Below are 14,680 nucleotides of genomic sequence, written 5' to 3' on the forward strand. Positions count from 1 at the left end.
AAGCCAGCTTGCTGGGAGAGGTAGTCTATAAATTAAACAAACAAACAAACAAATATCAAACAGCTACCATGTTTAATAGTCATATATATTGTATATTGTATATTGTATATTGCACCTATTGCTTTCTGATTTCCAAAAAGAGGGGGAGGAACAAAATACACTCAGTATATAAACCAGAGATCTAAGTTCCTGAAAAATCTGAAAATAGGCATATTTGCCCTCAGTTTTACTACTCTGCATAAATGTGCTACCTGAAGAATATAACATTTTAAGAAATGCATTATAAGAAAACAGTGCTTGTTTGCTGAATAATACTAGCCAAATTATACTTAATACCAATTTTAGCATGGCCAAACTGTTGCAAAAGCCTGTAAGAAGGAAAGCATCAGAGTTCTCAAAGAAAGGGCAGTATATAAATCCTATCCTTACCATAGTTCCTCTTAATATTTCCAAAATGACATGTATCATTGTTATCTTTCTAGGCCTTAATTAGCAATTCAGGCTTTTTATTAATACTACTAGAATATTTGCATAGCTATTTGTATTCATTCCACCTCAGCTCTTTTAATAACTGAACATAATCCAATGTTGATTATTTTCCCCTGAAGTTTGAGATAACTTGTTTGGAAATGTATTTCTTCTATGTTTTTGACTGAAAATGCAATCGCTCATATAATATTTTGTATGTAAATTTCATATATGATTTTGATTAGGAAGCATACTAGTATAGAAGGCCAAAGGAATAAGGATCCCAGCTGTAACAACAACAAAGCCAATTAAGTAAGTGGAGTGTGATTTTATTTTATTTTTGTAGCTAAAGCTTTATTTGTAGAGTTCACTGCTGCAGCCCCTACAGCTGATGAGACAAAAATTTAATGCAGTGAAGAAAATTCCTCCCAGGAAGAAAGAAGTAACTTACTCTTAGTCCAAGTTAAACAGGTTTTTCCTCAGACCACAGTCACCAATCCACCATAGCATGCTGCTTTTTAAACTAAGAATGATTTCAAAAGCACTTTGTGAAATGACATGAAGAAAAAAGGCAAAACAGAATGCTGGGAGCTACAAAACCTTTGGGAGGAGCTAGCGAGATAGATAAAAGCGAGTTATAATCGCAGTATTCACCTGTTAAATGAATAGAACATTGTCACTGTCAGAAACTACAAGGAAAATGGCCTCAGATCTCTTTGATCAAACCAGCCAAACGTTTATAAAGTTGGGCTGGAAAATGAATGGAACTGGCACAATTACACAAATGTCCCTCTACACAATGTCTCATATTTAAGCCATTTCTCTTTGAGGTCCAGGAAGGTTTGATCTCTCCCCCAGCCCCAAACTCATACACTTTACAATTTCTTTGGATGTGGGAATTAGTAACCAAAAGTACAGAGTAATGATTAGAGTATTCTACTAATTAATCCTGTCTTCAAGTTTCTGCCATGAAATCTACCTAGTTAGCTCCAGCCAGTCACACTTTGTCCTTCTATCTGACCTCACAGAATTCTGGTGAAGAAAAACAGTGTGGGGGGAATTTCACATGCAGCCTTCAGTTTCTTGGAGGAAAGGAAGGGTAAAGATGAGTTAGATTAAAATCCAGTAGCACTTCAAAGACCAATGAGATTTTGGGGTATGAGCTTTTGAAAGTCAAAATATTGTTCATCAGATACAGAGCTACAATGCATCCTGTAGCACCCTTCCCAACTTCAGACTAGGTTATCAGGACTTGGGTATATCCTTTGTTACTTGTATATCTAAGAGAAACCCCAAATTTGTTGTTCTCTAAGGTGCTACTGGAGTCAAATCTGTTCTGTTGATGACCAACGAAGTTCCCCTCTGAAATTATGTTCAGGATATACAGGCACTGTCTAAAATAGTCTAATCATAAGCTGCAGGGTGTCTTAATATAATTTTTGAGCATGTAAACAAAGCTGAATGAGTAGGGGAAACAATGATTGCTTTAACAATAAAAAGCAATCCTTTTTGCTTTTTATTCCTTTACATATTCTTTATTCTTTACATATTCTTTATTCCTTTACAACCTTCCACTAAGAATTTCCCGGAGGAGGAAAACCAGATGTGAAGTTGTAGGTTCTCCAAAATGTATCTCATCAGACTTCTCCTCTCACTTGTCAGACAGTAACTCTCCTAACAAGCGTGAATTTTTCTTAGTGGTACTGTTTCTCTCAAATAACAAGATGGGAGGTACCATTTTGGAACTGGTACTCCGTACTGGCCTGCATTTACTTTCTTTCATTTTTATCCTCCTACCTGTACCAAAGGAATCAGGAGCTGAATGGACAGGTGTCCATTGGGGACTGATTCCACACTGGGAAATCCCCATGTCCTCATGATGCCAGTGCCAGTCCAGCACCAGCAGAGGGCTGGCCCAAATCAGGCCCCTGGTCTCCCCACAGCAAGGGAATGCAGATTATTTTGCATTCCTTTTCCTACCGTTGGTGCCATTGGCAGCCATGCTGGGCTAGGCCTGTGTGGATGGGAAAGAGTCAGGCCTTCCAGGCCTGGCTCCTCCCCTGCCTATAAAGTCCTGGAAGGGACAAGAAATGCTCCATTCGGCTGCACGGTGCTTTGTGGCAGCACAGGGCCAAATGGGGCATATTCTTTATTTGCACAAAGGTGGGATTGCATTGTTGCACAATCCCAAGATTGTGCAAATAACACACATATACACCTGTGCTGCCTTCCCATGTGGCAGAATATTTCTGCCCCGGCTGCGTTATAGGAATTCAGAAATCCAGGGTGGGTGGCATGCACCGTGGTAAAAGGTAGCACCATAGGAAGCACCAGGCCATGCTACCCCAGTGCCTGGAGTGGCACTGCCAGTGAGGAATTAGTTGATGAGGGATAAAGAAGAATTAGTTTTTATACCCACTTTTCACGACCCAAAGGAGTCTCAAAGAGACTTACAATTGACTTCTCATTTTCTCCCCTGTGAGGTAAGTGGGGCTGAGAGATTTTTTGAGAGAACTTTAACTGATTCAAGGTCAGTTGGCTTCATGTTGAGGAGTGGGAATCAGACCTGGTTCTCCAGATTAGAGTCAGCTGCTCTTTAACCATGGCAAGGCAGTGAAATACTTCAGATCACATCAGCTTTAAACGATATGAAAAGAACAATGGAAAGCAGCAAAGGAAGAAAGTGTCTTAACCTGTAACTAACAGCAGCCTCATGAAGATCAGTTGAGGACTTCTAGCTTTTATGTTTGTCACAAGATCTCCTTTACTGTTATGAAATACTTGTGCTAAACAAAATTACACTCTGTTACAATCACAAACTTCTATGGACTTAGAAGAGTGCAGTTCTGCTAACAACTGGACTACAGCCATCTTAATAAACAAATAATATTTTATACTATATTTAAGTGTATACAACATCAACTGCAACATGTTCTTCCTGAAGATTTCTGCCGTTTATTTTACTTGAATAACGTTTTAACATTGATTTTAACATTTTTATTATATTTATTTATTTTCAGATTTATATACCGCTGTTCTCCATTCGAACTCACGGTGGTTCACAATAATACAATAAAAAACTGTACAACCCCTAAAAAGCCCCTTAAAACAATAAACATTAAACATTAACATCAAAACCTTAAAGATGTCAATGCAGAAACTTCTAAATTTCCACCCATGCCCTGTCCAATGTGTGGTCAAAAGCTCTCTCTCATTGGGAGCAAGGGTCCTGATCTAACTAGCACTAAGGTAAGAATACCCTAGGATTTTGTGTGGGAAATTTTGGTGCCTTCACATGGGTTACAATCAGGGACTCCCACTTAGCATGGGAAACTGGTTCAGATGGCCATGTTGTAAAATGATTAGTCAATGCAGTCATAATGTCCACAACAGGAGTTGCTGATAGTGACACTGGGGACACCAATGCCTTAGCCAATTTGTAAGTCTTCGACCCACAGACACTGAAGAAAACAGCTCTCTTGGAATCCACATCCGTCACCTTATTTGCAATTATTCTGTGTAGCATTCCCACAAACTGGGATCCACTAGGTTGAACTCTTCTATATAGCCTTGCCTTGTCATTCTGCTCTGCCAGTGCTTCAGTGTCTAGGAATGGATTCCTTCGGCTGCTCCATCTGGCCTTAGAATCCCACCTCCATCACCAGTGGAATATATCGCAGACATCACTTTAACAATGTTTATTATAACAACAACTTGGCCAACTCACAACCACAAGCAAAAGAGAAACCAACACTCCCACTATATCTATAGGCTCAAAGTTTTAGCTCTTTTTATACAGATGACATCCACTAAAAACTTAAAATAAGTATATAAAATAGTCAGCAACTGCTGCTGTCAAAATAGTCACCAAGCTTATTCAGCTTTCAGAATATGAACACTCCCCTTTCCCAGAAGATTTACTTTGACAAAGATTGCTAATTGTGGAAATGCCACTCAGCATTCTTTTTGGAGGACTTCCATGAAATCTTAGGCTTAATTTCAACACTGCAGAGGAGCAGTCATGTATTTTAAAAAATAAAGACTTGATATCAGTTTTCCTTATTTTTTTGAAAATTATTTTGAGGACCTGGTTTTCACCAGTGATTCTTCTAAGCTCTTCCATCTTTGGCTAGATGGCTGCATAAGCTTGTGTAACAGTGAAATCCTATATTTATGGTGGTCTGAGGGCTACAGGATACAAAGTAAATTCCTTGCACCTTTTATATTCTAGGTTCGTATTAGTGCCAGAGTGCATGATGCATCTGACACTGGTAAGGTCCGGGGGCTCATTTTCAAAAACCCTCAATTTCTCAGTGCAGCTTCACAACCCTGTGCAGGGGTAATGAGGGTCTGCAGCCTTCCTTCCCTAGTCACTTTCCCAAGTGGAAATGGCTACAGGGGAGGCCTGTTTGTCCCACTGTGGTGTTCCACATGTACCAGGATCATGTGACTGAGTGCTTGTGGAACCTTATCATGGTGCACACAGCCCCGCATGAATGTTTGCCTTAGGAAAATATAATAAGAGAAAAAGCTCATCACACCCCTAAGTAGTCTTTCCTGAGAGGTATCAAGAAATAGAGTGCTTTGGACAGTCAGTTTTCCAGTCATATGTATGACTAAAACCTGAGTTGGTTTCTGTTACATATTGCAAAATTTGGCCGTCAGTGTTATACCAGAGATAACATAAGTGTAAACATCTGCTAATTTAGCTAAGACCATAGAATTGTGCTTGTATTATATTAGCTAAGTCCTGTATTGCTGAATGCATTTGAATTCTTAATTAATATCCTCTAATTATTACATGTCTCTGATATTTTCTATTATTTTTTATTTGTTGGCACACTTGACATTCTCAGATATTTCCTAGTTTAATTATTTCAGCTTTATATTTTTTCCTGTGGCTATCAAATATGTTTTTGAGTTGCATCCTGTTACCACTTCATTACGTTCTATATTACTTCTTCAAATGCGACAACATAAATAATCCTCTTAATTAATCAAACAGTACTCTAAATATTAATACATTCTGTGAAGAACCTGTAATTCTCCAATGCATGCATTAAAATCTTCACATTTTTATGCTACTGGATCACTTCTGCTTTAAAAAGAAGAGATGATGTGAAAATTCATTTGACAAATCTCTCAAGAAGCTGTACAGTAATTTGGAATAAACTGTCCATTACAATTAAGAAAATTTCCCTGCAGAATTTGAGTTTTACTTGTTTTGCTTAATGGGAATGCCTGATTTCAAGAGAGTAAATGGATATCAATTTTTAATATACTGATTCCAAAGGGTAAAAACATCACTATCCCAATGGAAAATTTGCAACTTTTTATTGTCAGTTCACTGTAGTCATCACACTTTACCCATCTGTGCTGCTGACGTAGATAAAATTGAAAGGGTACAGAGGAGAGCGACGAGGATAATCTGGGGCCAAGAGACCAAGCCCTATGAAGATAGGTTGAGGGACTTGGGAATGTTCAGCCTGGAGAAAAGGAGGTTGAGAGGGGACATGATAGCCCTCTTTAAGTATTTGAAAGGTTGTCACTTGGAGGAGGGCAGGATGCTGTTCCCATTGGCTGCAGAGGAGAGGACACGCAGTAATGGGCTTAAACTACAAGTATAACGATATAGGCTAGATATCAGGGAAAAAAAATTCACAGTCAGAGTAGTTCAGCAGTGGAATAGGCTGCCTAAGGAGGTGGTGAGCTCCCCTCACTGGCCATCTTCAAGCAAAGGTTGGATACACACTTTTCTTGGATGCTTTAGGATGCTTTGGGCTGATCCTGCGTTGAGCAGGGGGTTGGACTAGATGGCCTGTATGGCCCCTTCCAACTCTATGATTCTATTATTTTAAACCAACTTGTCTGTCACACCCCCGCTGCTGCCTCCCGGCTCCCCGGGGTTGCCGGAGCAACCAGGGTCAACAGCCCAGCCAGATGATGAGATAGCAGAGATGGACCCGGGGGATGAGATGGACCCGGGGGAGGGATGTTCCCAGCAGCTGGCAGATAACAGACCTCAACAGGAGTCTAACTCAGACTCAGGTTCAGAGGAAGTGGCTGTACGTCTCAGACGAAGCCAAAGTGTGGGGCTGACAGAACGCAGAAGGAGCCAGAGATTGCAGGCGAGCTATCAGACGCGATGGGGTTCAGCTGGAGTCACGCCGGGAGAGGAGGGCTGAGTCATGCTACAGGTGCAGCTCATTAGATGGGCTGCATTTAGGGAGACAGAGCCAGCGTGGAAGCAATTTATGCGACTACCCCCTGGACCGGCTCTGCTATCGTGACCTGCTGCTTAATCCTTGACCCCCTGGCTTCGGACCTGACGACGGCTTTTGGTAGTGCTTTGGCTTGGTTGACTCTCGGATTTTCTGGACTCAGACCTTTGGACTATTTGACTACTCTTTGCCTTGCTCTACATTGTACTTATTAACTCCCAGTGACTTGGACTGAACTTTATCTCCATCTGGGCTGGCCGCCCAGGCCTCACCGAGGTAGCTGCTACCGGGTGTGGCCAGCTAGGGCAGCATATTGCCATTGCTGCAAACAATGCTGTTTGATAATATCTTTAAACAGCCCGTGGCGCCACGGGCGCCACGGACTAAATAATTCGTTAAGCCCCCTTGAGGTGGGCTTTGTCCGTGATGAGGAAGGGTCCGGGTTGGACCCTTCCTCATGACAGACAATCGGAGGGACCAATCGGCAGGCGCAAAGCGCCTGCCGATTGGTCCCTCCGATTCCCAGCCTGAGCAACTGCGAGCCGCGCGCAGCGTGGCTTGCAGTTGCTCCCGGCCTGACGCGGCGAGAGGCGCAAAGCGCCTCTCACCGCATCAGGCCGCCGCCCCAGGGAACCCCCGGCAGTCGCGCGAAGCGCGGCTGCCGGGGGTTCCCTCCCTCCCTGGGGACCGCCGCCCGAGGGAGCCTGCCGCAGCAGCGGCATCCCCCAAGGAAAACCAGCAGAGAGGCGTCGGGGAAGGGGCTGCCCAGCCGCCGCCTCTCCGGGCCTGCGTCTCCTCGCCCATGGTCCTTCGCCTCCACCCACAGCGCGACGAGCGGACCTCAGCAACGGGGTCTGAGCTGCCTTCCCGCAGCCGGACCCACCAGCCCCAGCAGCAGCAGCAGCTACGTTCCCCGAGCCAGCCAACAGCCGCTGAGAAGCCTCGGGGAGGGGGCTGGCCAGCACGCGCCTCTCTAGCCCGTGTCTCCAACATGCTGCCCGGCCTCCTCGGCCACGCCCGCACCTTTAACGGCCAGGAACAACGCGAAGACGGTGAGTGTACCTCGCGTTCTCACTCGCCTTCGGAGGGAGGACTGCGGCGCCGCTTTTCGGGGGGAGCCTCTAGGAGAGGGGGTGGGTGGGACCGTGTCCCTTACCCTTCCCCCTTCTCCCCTTTCAAACCCCCTTTTTATAAAGGGGCTTTGAAACTAGTATTTTTATATTAGGCATCAACAGCTCACCCCTAATAGTCAGAGCAAACAAACTGTCCTTTGGAACACTCACCTTCTTATCATAGCACATAAATGTATCAATTAATAACTGATTATTTTATGTACAACTACTTTATGTAAATAAAATAATTGTGGCGCAAGAGCCTCTTGTGGCAAAGAGTGGTAAGGCAGCAGACATGCAGTCTGAAGCTCTGCCCATGAGGCTGGGAGTTCAATCCCAGCAGCCGGCTCAAGGTTGACTCAGCCTTCCATCCTTCCGAGGTCGGTAAAATGAGCACCCAGCTTGCTGGGGGGTAAAATGGTAATGACTGGGGAAGGCACTGGCAAACCACCCCATATTGAGTCTGCCAAGAAAACCCCGTATTGAGTCTGCCAAGAGGGCATCACCCCAAGGGTCAGACATGACCTGGTGCTTGCACAGGGGATACCTTTACCTTTACCTTTAATAACTGAATCCTCTTAAACAATTCTCATGGTTCATGCAGGGGAATAATTGTAAATAGAAAAATAAATCTTGATTGAATTGCAATAGTAGCTCTCCTGCCTATGTGAGACAATCTGAACCACCATCACTTTTCCAAAAGAATTTCAAGCTTCCAAATTAGCAGCTCCAAATTATACATCAACATTTCTTCTGTCTTTTCAGGGTCAAACACTCCCAAATATCTAATCCTCTCAGTCCTCCAAATCAAACATGTATGAGCCAAAATATTTACCCTGTCTTCCAATGACATATTATTCACCAATAATATTGATTATTCCAAATTAATTTTATACTCTTAAATTAAACCAAACCTGCCCACTACTTCTAATAAGTACCTAACTTTGGATTTGTAACAATAAATACCACATCTTATCCATTTGGTGCCTCTTAATAATTGTGAAACAGCCTTTGGGGACGAACGGTCCGGCCTCTCCATGGCCAATCAGGGTGCAGCCAGCTGCACCCTGATTGGCCCTGCTCTTACAGCACCCGCCCTGCCTCACCAAGCCCTCACCCCTTGCCTCACAGGTGTGCCTGGCTGTCAGAGCCAGGCACGTCTGTGACTCCACTGCTCCACTTGCAGGGCCCCAGGTAAGAGGCCTGGCCGTGGGAGAGGGAGCGCTTCCCAAAGGCCTGGAAAGCACACCCGGGGCCTCACAGAGGCCCCAGGTGTGCTTTTCAGGCCCCCGGGAAGCCATGCAGCCTCAGGGGAGAAGAGGCAGTGCTTGCCAAAGGCCTGGAAAGCACACCCGGGCCCTCGTGGAGGCCCCAGGTGTGTTTGCCAGGCCCCTGGAAACTCATCTGGATGGGGGGGGAGGGGAAGCTGCCAGGAAGTTGACGGGGAGGACCCTTTCAAAGCCTATTATTATGAATGAGCTTTGAGTCTAGTTATTTACATAAAGTAATATGAAGACCAATTTTCTCATATTTTTCACCCATCACAATCCTTGAGAGAGAATCTTCTTTGTTCATCTTAACTGCCAATATCTCTATATTTTGTTGTTGTTATGTGCGAAGTCGTGTCCGACCCATCGCGACCCCATGGACAATGATCCTCCAGGCCTTCCTGTCCTCTACCATTCCCCGGAGTCCATTTAAGTTTGCACCTACTGCTTCAGTGACTCCATCCAGCCACCTCATTCTCTGTCGTCCCCTTCTTCTTTTGCCCTCAATCACTCCCAGCATTAGGCTCTTCTCCAGGGAGTCCTTCCTTCTCATGAGGTGGCCAAAGTATTTGAGTTTCATCTTCAGGATCTGGCCTTCTAAAGAGCAGTCAGGGTTGATCTCCTCTAGGACTGACCGGTTTGTTCGCCTTGCAGTCCAAGGGACTCGCAAGAGTCTTCTCCAGCACCAGAGTTCAAAAGCCTCAATTCTTTGACGCTCGGCCTTCCTTATGGTCCAACTTTCGCAGCCATACATTACAACTGGGAATACCATAGCCTTGACTAAACGCACTTTTGTTGGCAGGGGGATGTCTCTGCTTTTTAGGATGCTGTCTAGATTTGCCATAGCTTTCCTCCCCAGGAGCAAGCGTCTTTTAATTTCTTTGCTGCAGTCCCCATCTGCAGTGATCTTGGAGCCCAGGAAAATAAAATCTGTCACTATCTCCATTTCTTCCCCATCTATTTGCCAGGAATTGAGAGGGCCGGATGCCATGATCTTTGTTTTCTTGATGTTGAGTTTCAAGCCAACTTTTGCACTCTCCTCCTTCACCCGCATCAACAGGCTCTTTAGTTCCTCTTCACTTTCTGCCATGAGAGTGGTATCATCTGCATATCTGAGGTTGTTGATATTTCTCCCTGCAATCTTGATCCCAATTTGTGACTCCTCTAATCCTGCATTTCTCATGATGTGTTCTGCATACAAGTTAAATAGGCAAGGCGACAGTATACAGCCTTGCCGGACTCCTTTCTCAATTTTGAACCAGTCAGTGATTCCATGTTCAGTTCTCACTGTTGCTTCTTGACCTGCATATAAATTTCTCAAGAGACAAATAAGATGCTCTGGTATTCCCATCTCTTTAAGAACTTGCCACAATTTGTTGTGCTCCACACAATCAAAGGCTTTAGCATAGTCAATGAAGCAGAAGTAGACGTTCTTCTGGTACTCCCTAGCTTTCTCCATGATCCAGCGTATGTTGGCAATTTGATCTCTAGTTCCTCTGCCTCTTCGAAATCCTGCCTGTACTTCTGGAAGTTCTCGGTCCACATATTGCTGGAGCCTAGCTTGTAGGATTTTGAGCATAACTTTGCTAGCATGAGAAATTAGTGCAATGGTGCGGTAGTTTGAACATTCTTTGGCATTGCCCTTCTTTGGGATTGGAATGTAAACTGACCTTTTCCAATCCTGTGGCCATTGTTGAGTTTTCCAAATTTGCTGGCATATTGAGTGTAGCACTTTTACTGCATCGTCCTTTAAGATTTTGAATAGTTCAACTGGAATGCTGTCACCACCACTAGCTTTATTGTTGCTCAGACTTCCTAAGGCCCATTTGACTTCACATTCCAGGATGTCTGGCTCCAGGTCAGTAACTACCCCATTGTGGTCATCAGGGATGTTAAGCTCGCTCTTGTATAGTTGTTCTGTATAATTTTGCCTCCTTTGTTTAATCTCTTCTGCTTCTGTGAGGTTCCTACCATTTTGGTCCCTTATCATACCCATCTTTGCATGAAACATTCTCTTCATATCTCCAATTTTCTTGAAAAGATCTCTGGTCCTCCCCATTCTATTGTTTTCTTCTATTTGTTTGCACTGTTCATTTAAGAAGGCATTCTTATCTCTTCTAGCTTTTCTCTGGAATTCTGCATTCAATTGGGTGTATCTTTCTCTTTCTCCCTTGCCTTTCACTTCCCTTCTCTCCTTAGCTATTTGTAAAGCTTCCTCAGACAGCCATTTTGATTTCTTGCATTTCTTTTTCTTTGGGATGGCTTTAGTTGCTACCTCTTGTACAATGTTGCAAACCTCAGTCCATAGTTCTTCAGGCACTCTGTCTATCAGATCTAATTCCTTAAATCTATTTGTCACCTCTACTGTGTATTCGTCGGGGATATGATTTAATTCATACCTGAGTGGCCTAGTGCTTTTCCCTACTTTCTTCAATTTAAGCCTAAATTTTGCAACAAGAAGCTCATGATCTGAACCACAATCAGCTCCTGGTCTTGTTTTTATTGACTGGATAGAACTTTTCCATCTTTGGCTGCAGAGCACATAGTCAATCTGATTTCTGTGTTGACCGTCTGGTGATGTCCATGTGTAGAGTCGTCTCTTGGGTTGTTGGAAAAGAGTGTTTGCTATGACCATTGTATTCTCTTGACAAAATTCTACCAGCCTGTGCCCTGCTTCATTTTGTACTCCAAGGCCAAACTTGCCTGTTATCCCGGTTATCTTTTGGCTTCCTACTTTAGCATTCCAATCCCCCATGATGATAAGCACATCATTTTTTGGCGTTGCTTCTAGAAGGTGTTGTAGGGCTTCATAGAACTGATCAACTTCATCCTCTTCAGCAGCAGTGGTTGGGGCATAGACCTGGATCACTGTGATGTTGAATGGTTTGCCTTGGATTCGAACTGAGATCATTCTGTCATTTTGGGGATTGTATCCCAAGACTGCTTTTCCTACTCTCTTATTGATTATGAAGGCTACTCCATTTCTTCTGCGAGATTCTTGTCCACAGTAGTATACCTGATGGTCATCTGAATTAAATTCACCCATTCCTGTCCATTTTAGTTCACTGATTCCTAAAATGTCGATGTTCAGTCTTGTCATTTCTTGTTTGACCACGTCCAGCTTACCTTGATTCATGGATCTGACGTTCCAGGTTCCTATGGAATAAAAATCTTTACAGCATCGGACTGTCTTTTCGCCACCAGTTACTTCCACAACTGAGCGTCCTTTCGGCTTTGGCCCAGTCGCTTCATTCATTCTGGCGCTACTCGTACTAGCTGTCTGCTCATCCCCAGTAGCATATTGGACACCTTCCGACCTGAGGGGCTCATCTTCCGGCGTCATATCGTTATGCCTATTGGAACTGTCCATAGAGTTTTCATGGCAAAGATACTGGAGTGGTTTGCCATTTCCTTCTCCAGTGGATCACCTTTTGTCAGAGCTCTCAGCTATGACCTGTCCGTCTTGGGTGACCCTGCACGGTATAGCTCATAGCTTCACTGAACTACGCAAGCCCCCTTGCCACAACAAGGCAGCGATCCTTGAAGGGGGAATATCTCTATATACATATCATATAAAGGACGATCCTACCACACTCAGTGGCATAATTTAAATGTTAAAGGAAGGAAAGCTCAAAAGCAAACCAGTTCTTTTGGACCCTTGTAACCCAATCTGTTTACATTCCCACACCTTTTTATATGGGCCTCAAAGCATTTTTCGTTGAAAGATAAGTGTAACCAGCAATATAATCCAAAGCTGTCCCTTCAATTAAATTCAATGCCAAGCCCACAGTCAGGGTTAGGGACTCTTTTGCCCTGAACTTCCTTTATACACTATCCCTCCAAGCAATGACAGGACAAAAACTGTAAAAAAATATATCATTGGCATCATGAGTGCAATGACATTATTTCCAGGGAAACCCCAAAAGCAACAACAGTAGCTCTAGGAATCACCAGAAACTTTATGATAAAACCACAGATTCCTAGAGCTACAAGCATTACTTTTAGATTTTCCTCAGAAGTGATGTCATCATGCTTATGACAACACCACAAAGTTCCCCTTCCAACACTGCAGCAAGTTGCCAGATTCAACCCTTCTATAACATGATGTAGTCCAAAATAAGTACAAATTTACCTTGTTTTTTAAAGAGGTTGCTGCGTACTATTTCATTCATGGATTGCACTTTTTGCTTCTGCAGCTTATCATGTGGAATGCATGTGTAAAATTCATACAAAAGTTGGCTGCAAATAAACAGAAGAATAAAATACGGGTTAAATTATAGTTATAAGGCATATTTTTAAAAAGAGCTTTAAGATTCCTTTTTTATCATGCATCTTTCAACCAATTTCTAAGAACAGTTAATACAAGATAACCACTTCACCTGCATAGGAATGTCCCTTCCTCATAATACATGAATCAGAAAATTCTATTCAAACTGAGTAGGATTCAAAGTAAATTTTTCAGTCACATGAAACACTTATGTCAGTGCAACATAATGTTTTTACTTCCTTTGCATGCCACTGAACTTCATAGACAGCAGTTCCCCAGGGGCAAGGAACAACATGAAAGACAAATCAAGTGTTTGAATCAATTGATAGCCATTACCCCAATCCTTCAGTTAGTGGAAAATTTAGTCTAGATCCCACCAGGGAAAGCAAACCTAGGAACAGATCTCTGCCTGCACTTGCAGAACAGCTGTATGATACAACCTTCTATGTGGGAAACCAATACAACAGTGGGAACACCATAGGTCAGCCAGTACCATGTATTACACTAAAACATAGGCAACTAATATTCTTCAGATTGTTGAATTATTAGTATTAGCTTACCTAAGTAACCTAACGTCAAATACTGTTTCTACATCCTGGAGAACAGATGGAATATACTTCAAGGCAGCTACCTGAATGTGAAAAAAAAATCATTGTTCATTTCATAAATGGCTGCAAATTAAATTCAAATATCTTTGGGAACTTGTAACCCAGTCATTTATGTATTTGTTCAGAATCAGGTCTACATAGTTGATGGAAAGTCAACACACACAAGGACCCACAAGGTATTACCAAAGAATAAATTTATTTTTATTTATTTATTTATTTGATTTATTGCCCACCACTTCCTTACAGCTCAGGCGGGTTACAACAACTGCGTAAAAACCCCATGAACCCCAATTAAAACCCCAATTAAGATCCCAGCATAAAATCACACATACTTAAAACAACTCACAAGAGATACACGGAGGGCGGAAAAAAAGAGTACCCTCAAATCTCAGTTATCCCACTATCTCGAAAAAAGGAGTGGGAGAGAGATTGGTGCAGATGGTACTAGCAACTGTCACATTCCCGGAAGAGGGGCTATATAGATCACCCTGTCTGTACTGATCTCAGCCATAGACCTGGTGGAAGAGCTCCGTTTTACAGGCCCTGTGGAATGCCAGAATTTCCAGCAGGGCTTGCAGCTCTTCAGGGAGCTCATTCCACCAGGTACGGGCCAGGACTGAAAAGGCCCTGGCCCTGGTCAAGGCCAGATGGACCTTCCTGGGGCCAGGAATAACCGACAGATTAGCACCTGCCAAGTGTAAGGCATAGAGCAACAGGCGGTCCCTCAGGTATGCTG

General features: G+C 43.4%; 1 protein-coding gene across 1 annotated transcript in view; it reads right to left on the reverse strand.

Moving 5' to 3' along the window:
- Positions 1-14,680, reverse strand: part of DOCK2 (dedicator of cytokinesis 2) — a 430,014-nt gene that overhangs the window by 314,309 nt on the left and 101,025 nt on the right. The window contains exons 24-25 of the mRNA XM_077327133.1: positions 13,897-13,967; positions 13,202-13,308 (exon numbers count right to left, since the gene is read on the reverse strand). Of these exons, the coding sequence (XP_077183248.1) occupies positions 13,202-13,308; positions 13,897-13,967 (178 nt within the window). The remainder of the gene's footprint in view (positions 1-13,201; positions 13,309-13,896; positions 13,968-14,680) is intronic.

Source organism: Paroedura picta, chromosome 3, assembly GCF_049243985.1.
Source record: "Paroedura picta isolate Pp20150507F chromosome 3, Ppicta_v3.0, whole genome shotgun sequence".
Classification (NCBI taxonomy): Eukaryota; Metazoa; Chordata; class Lepidosauria; order Squamata; family Gekkonidae; genus Paroedura; species Paroedura picta.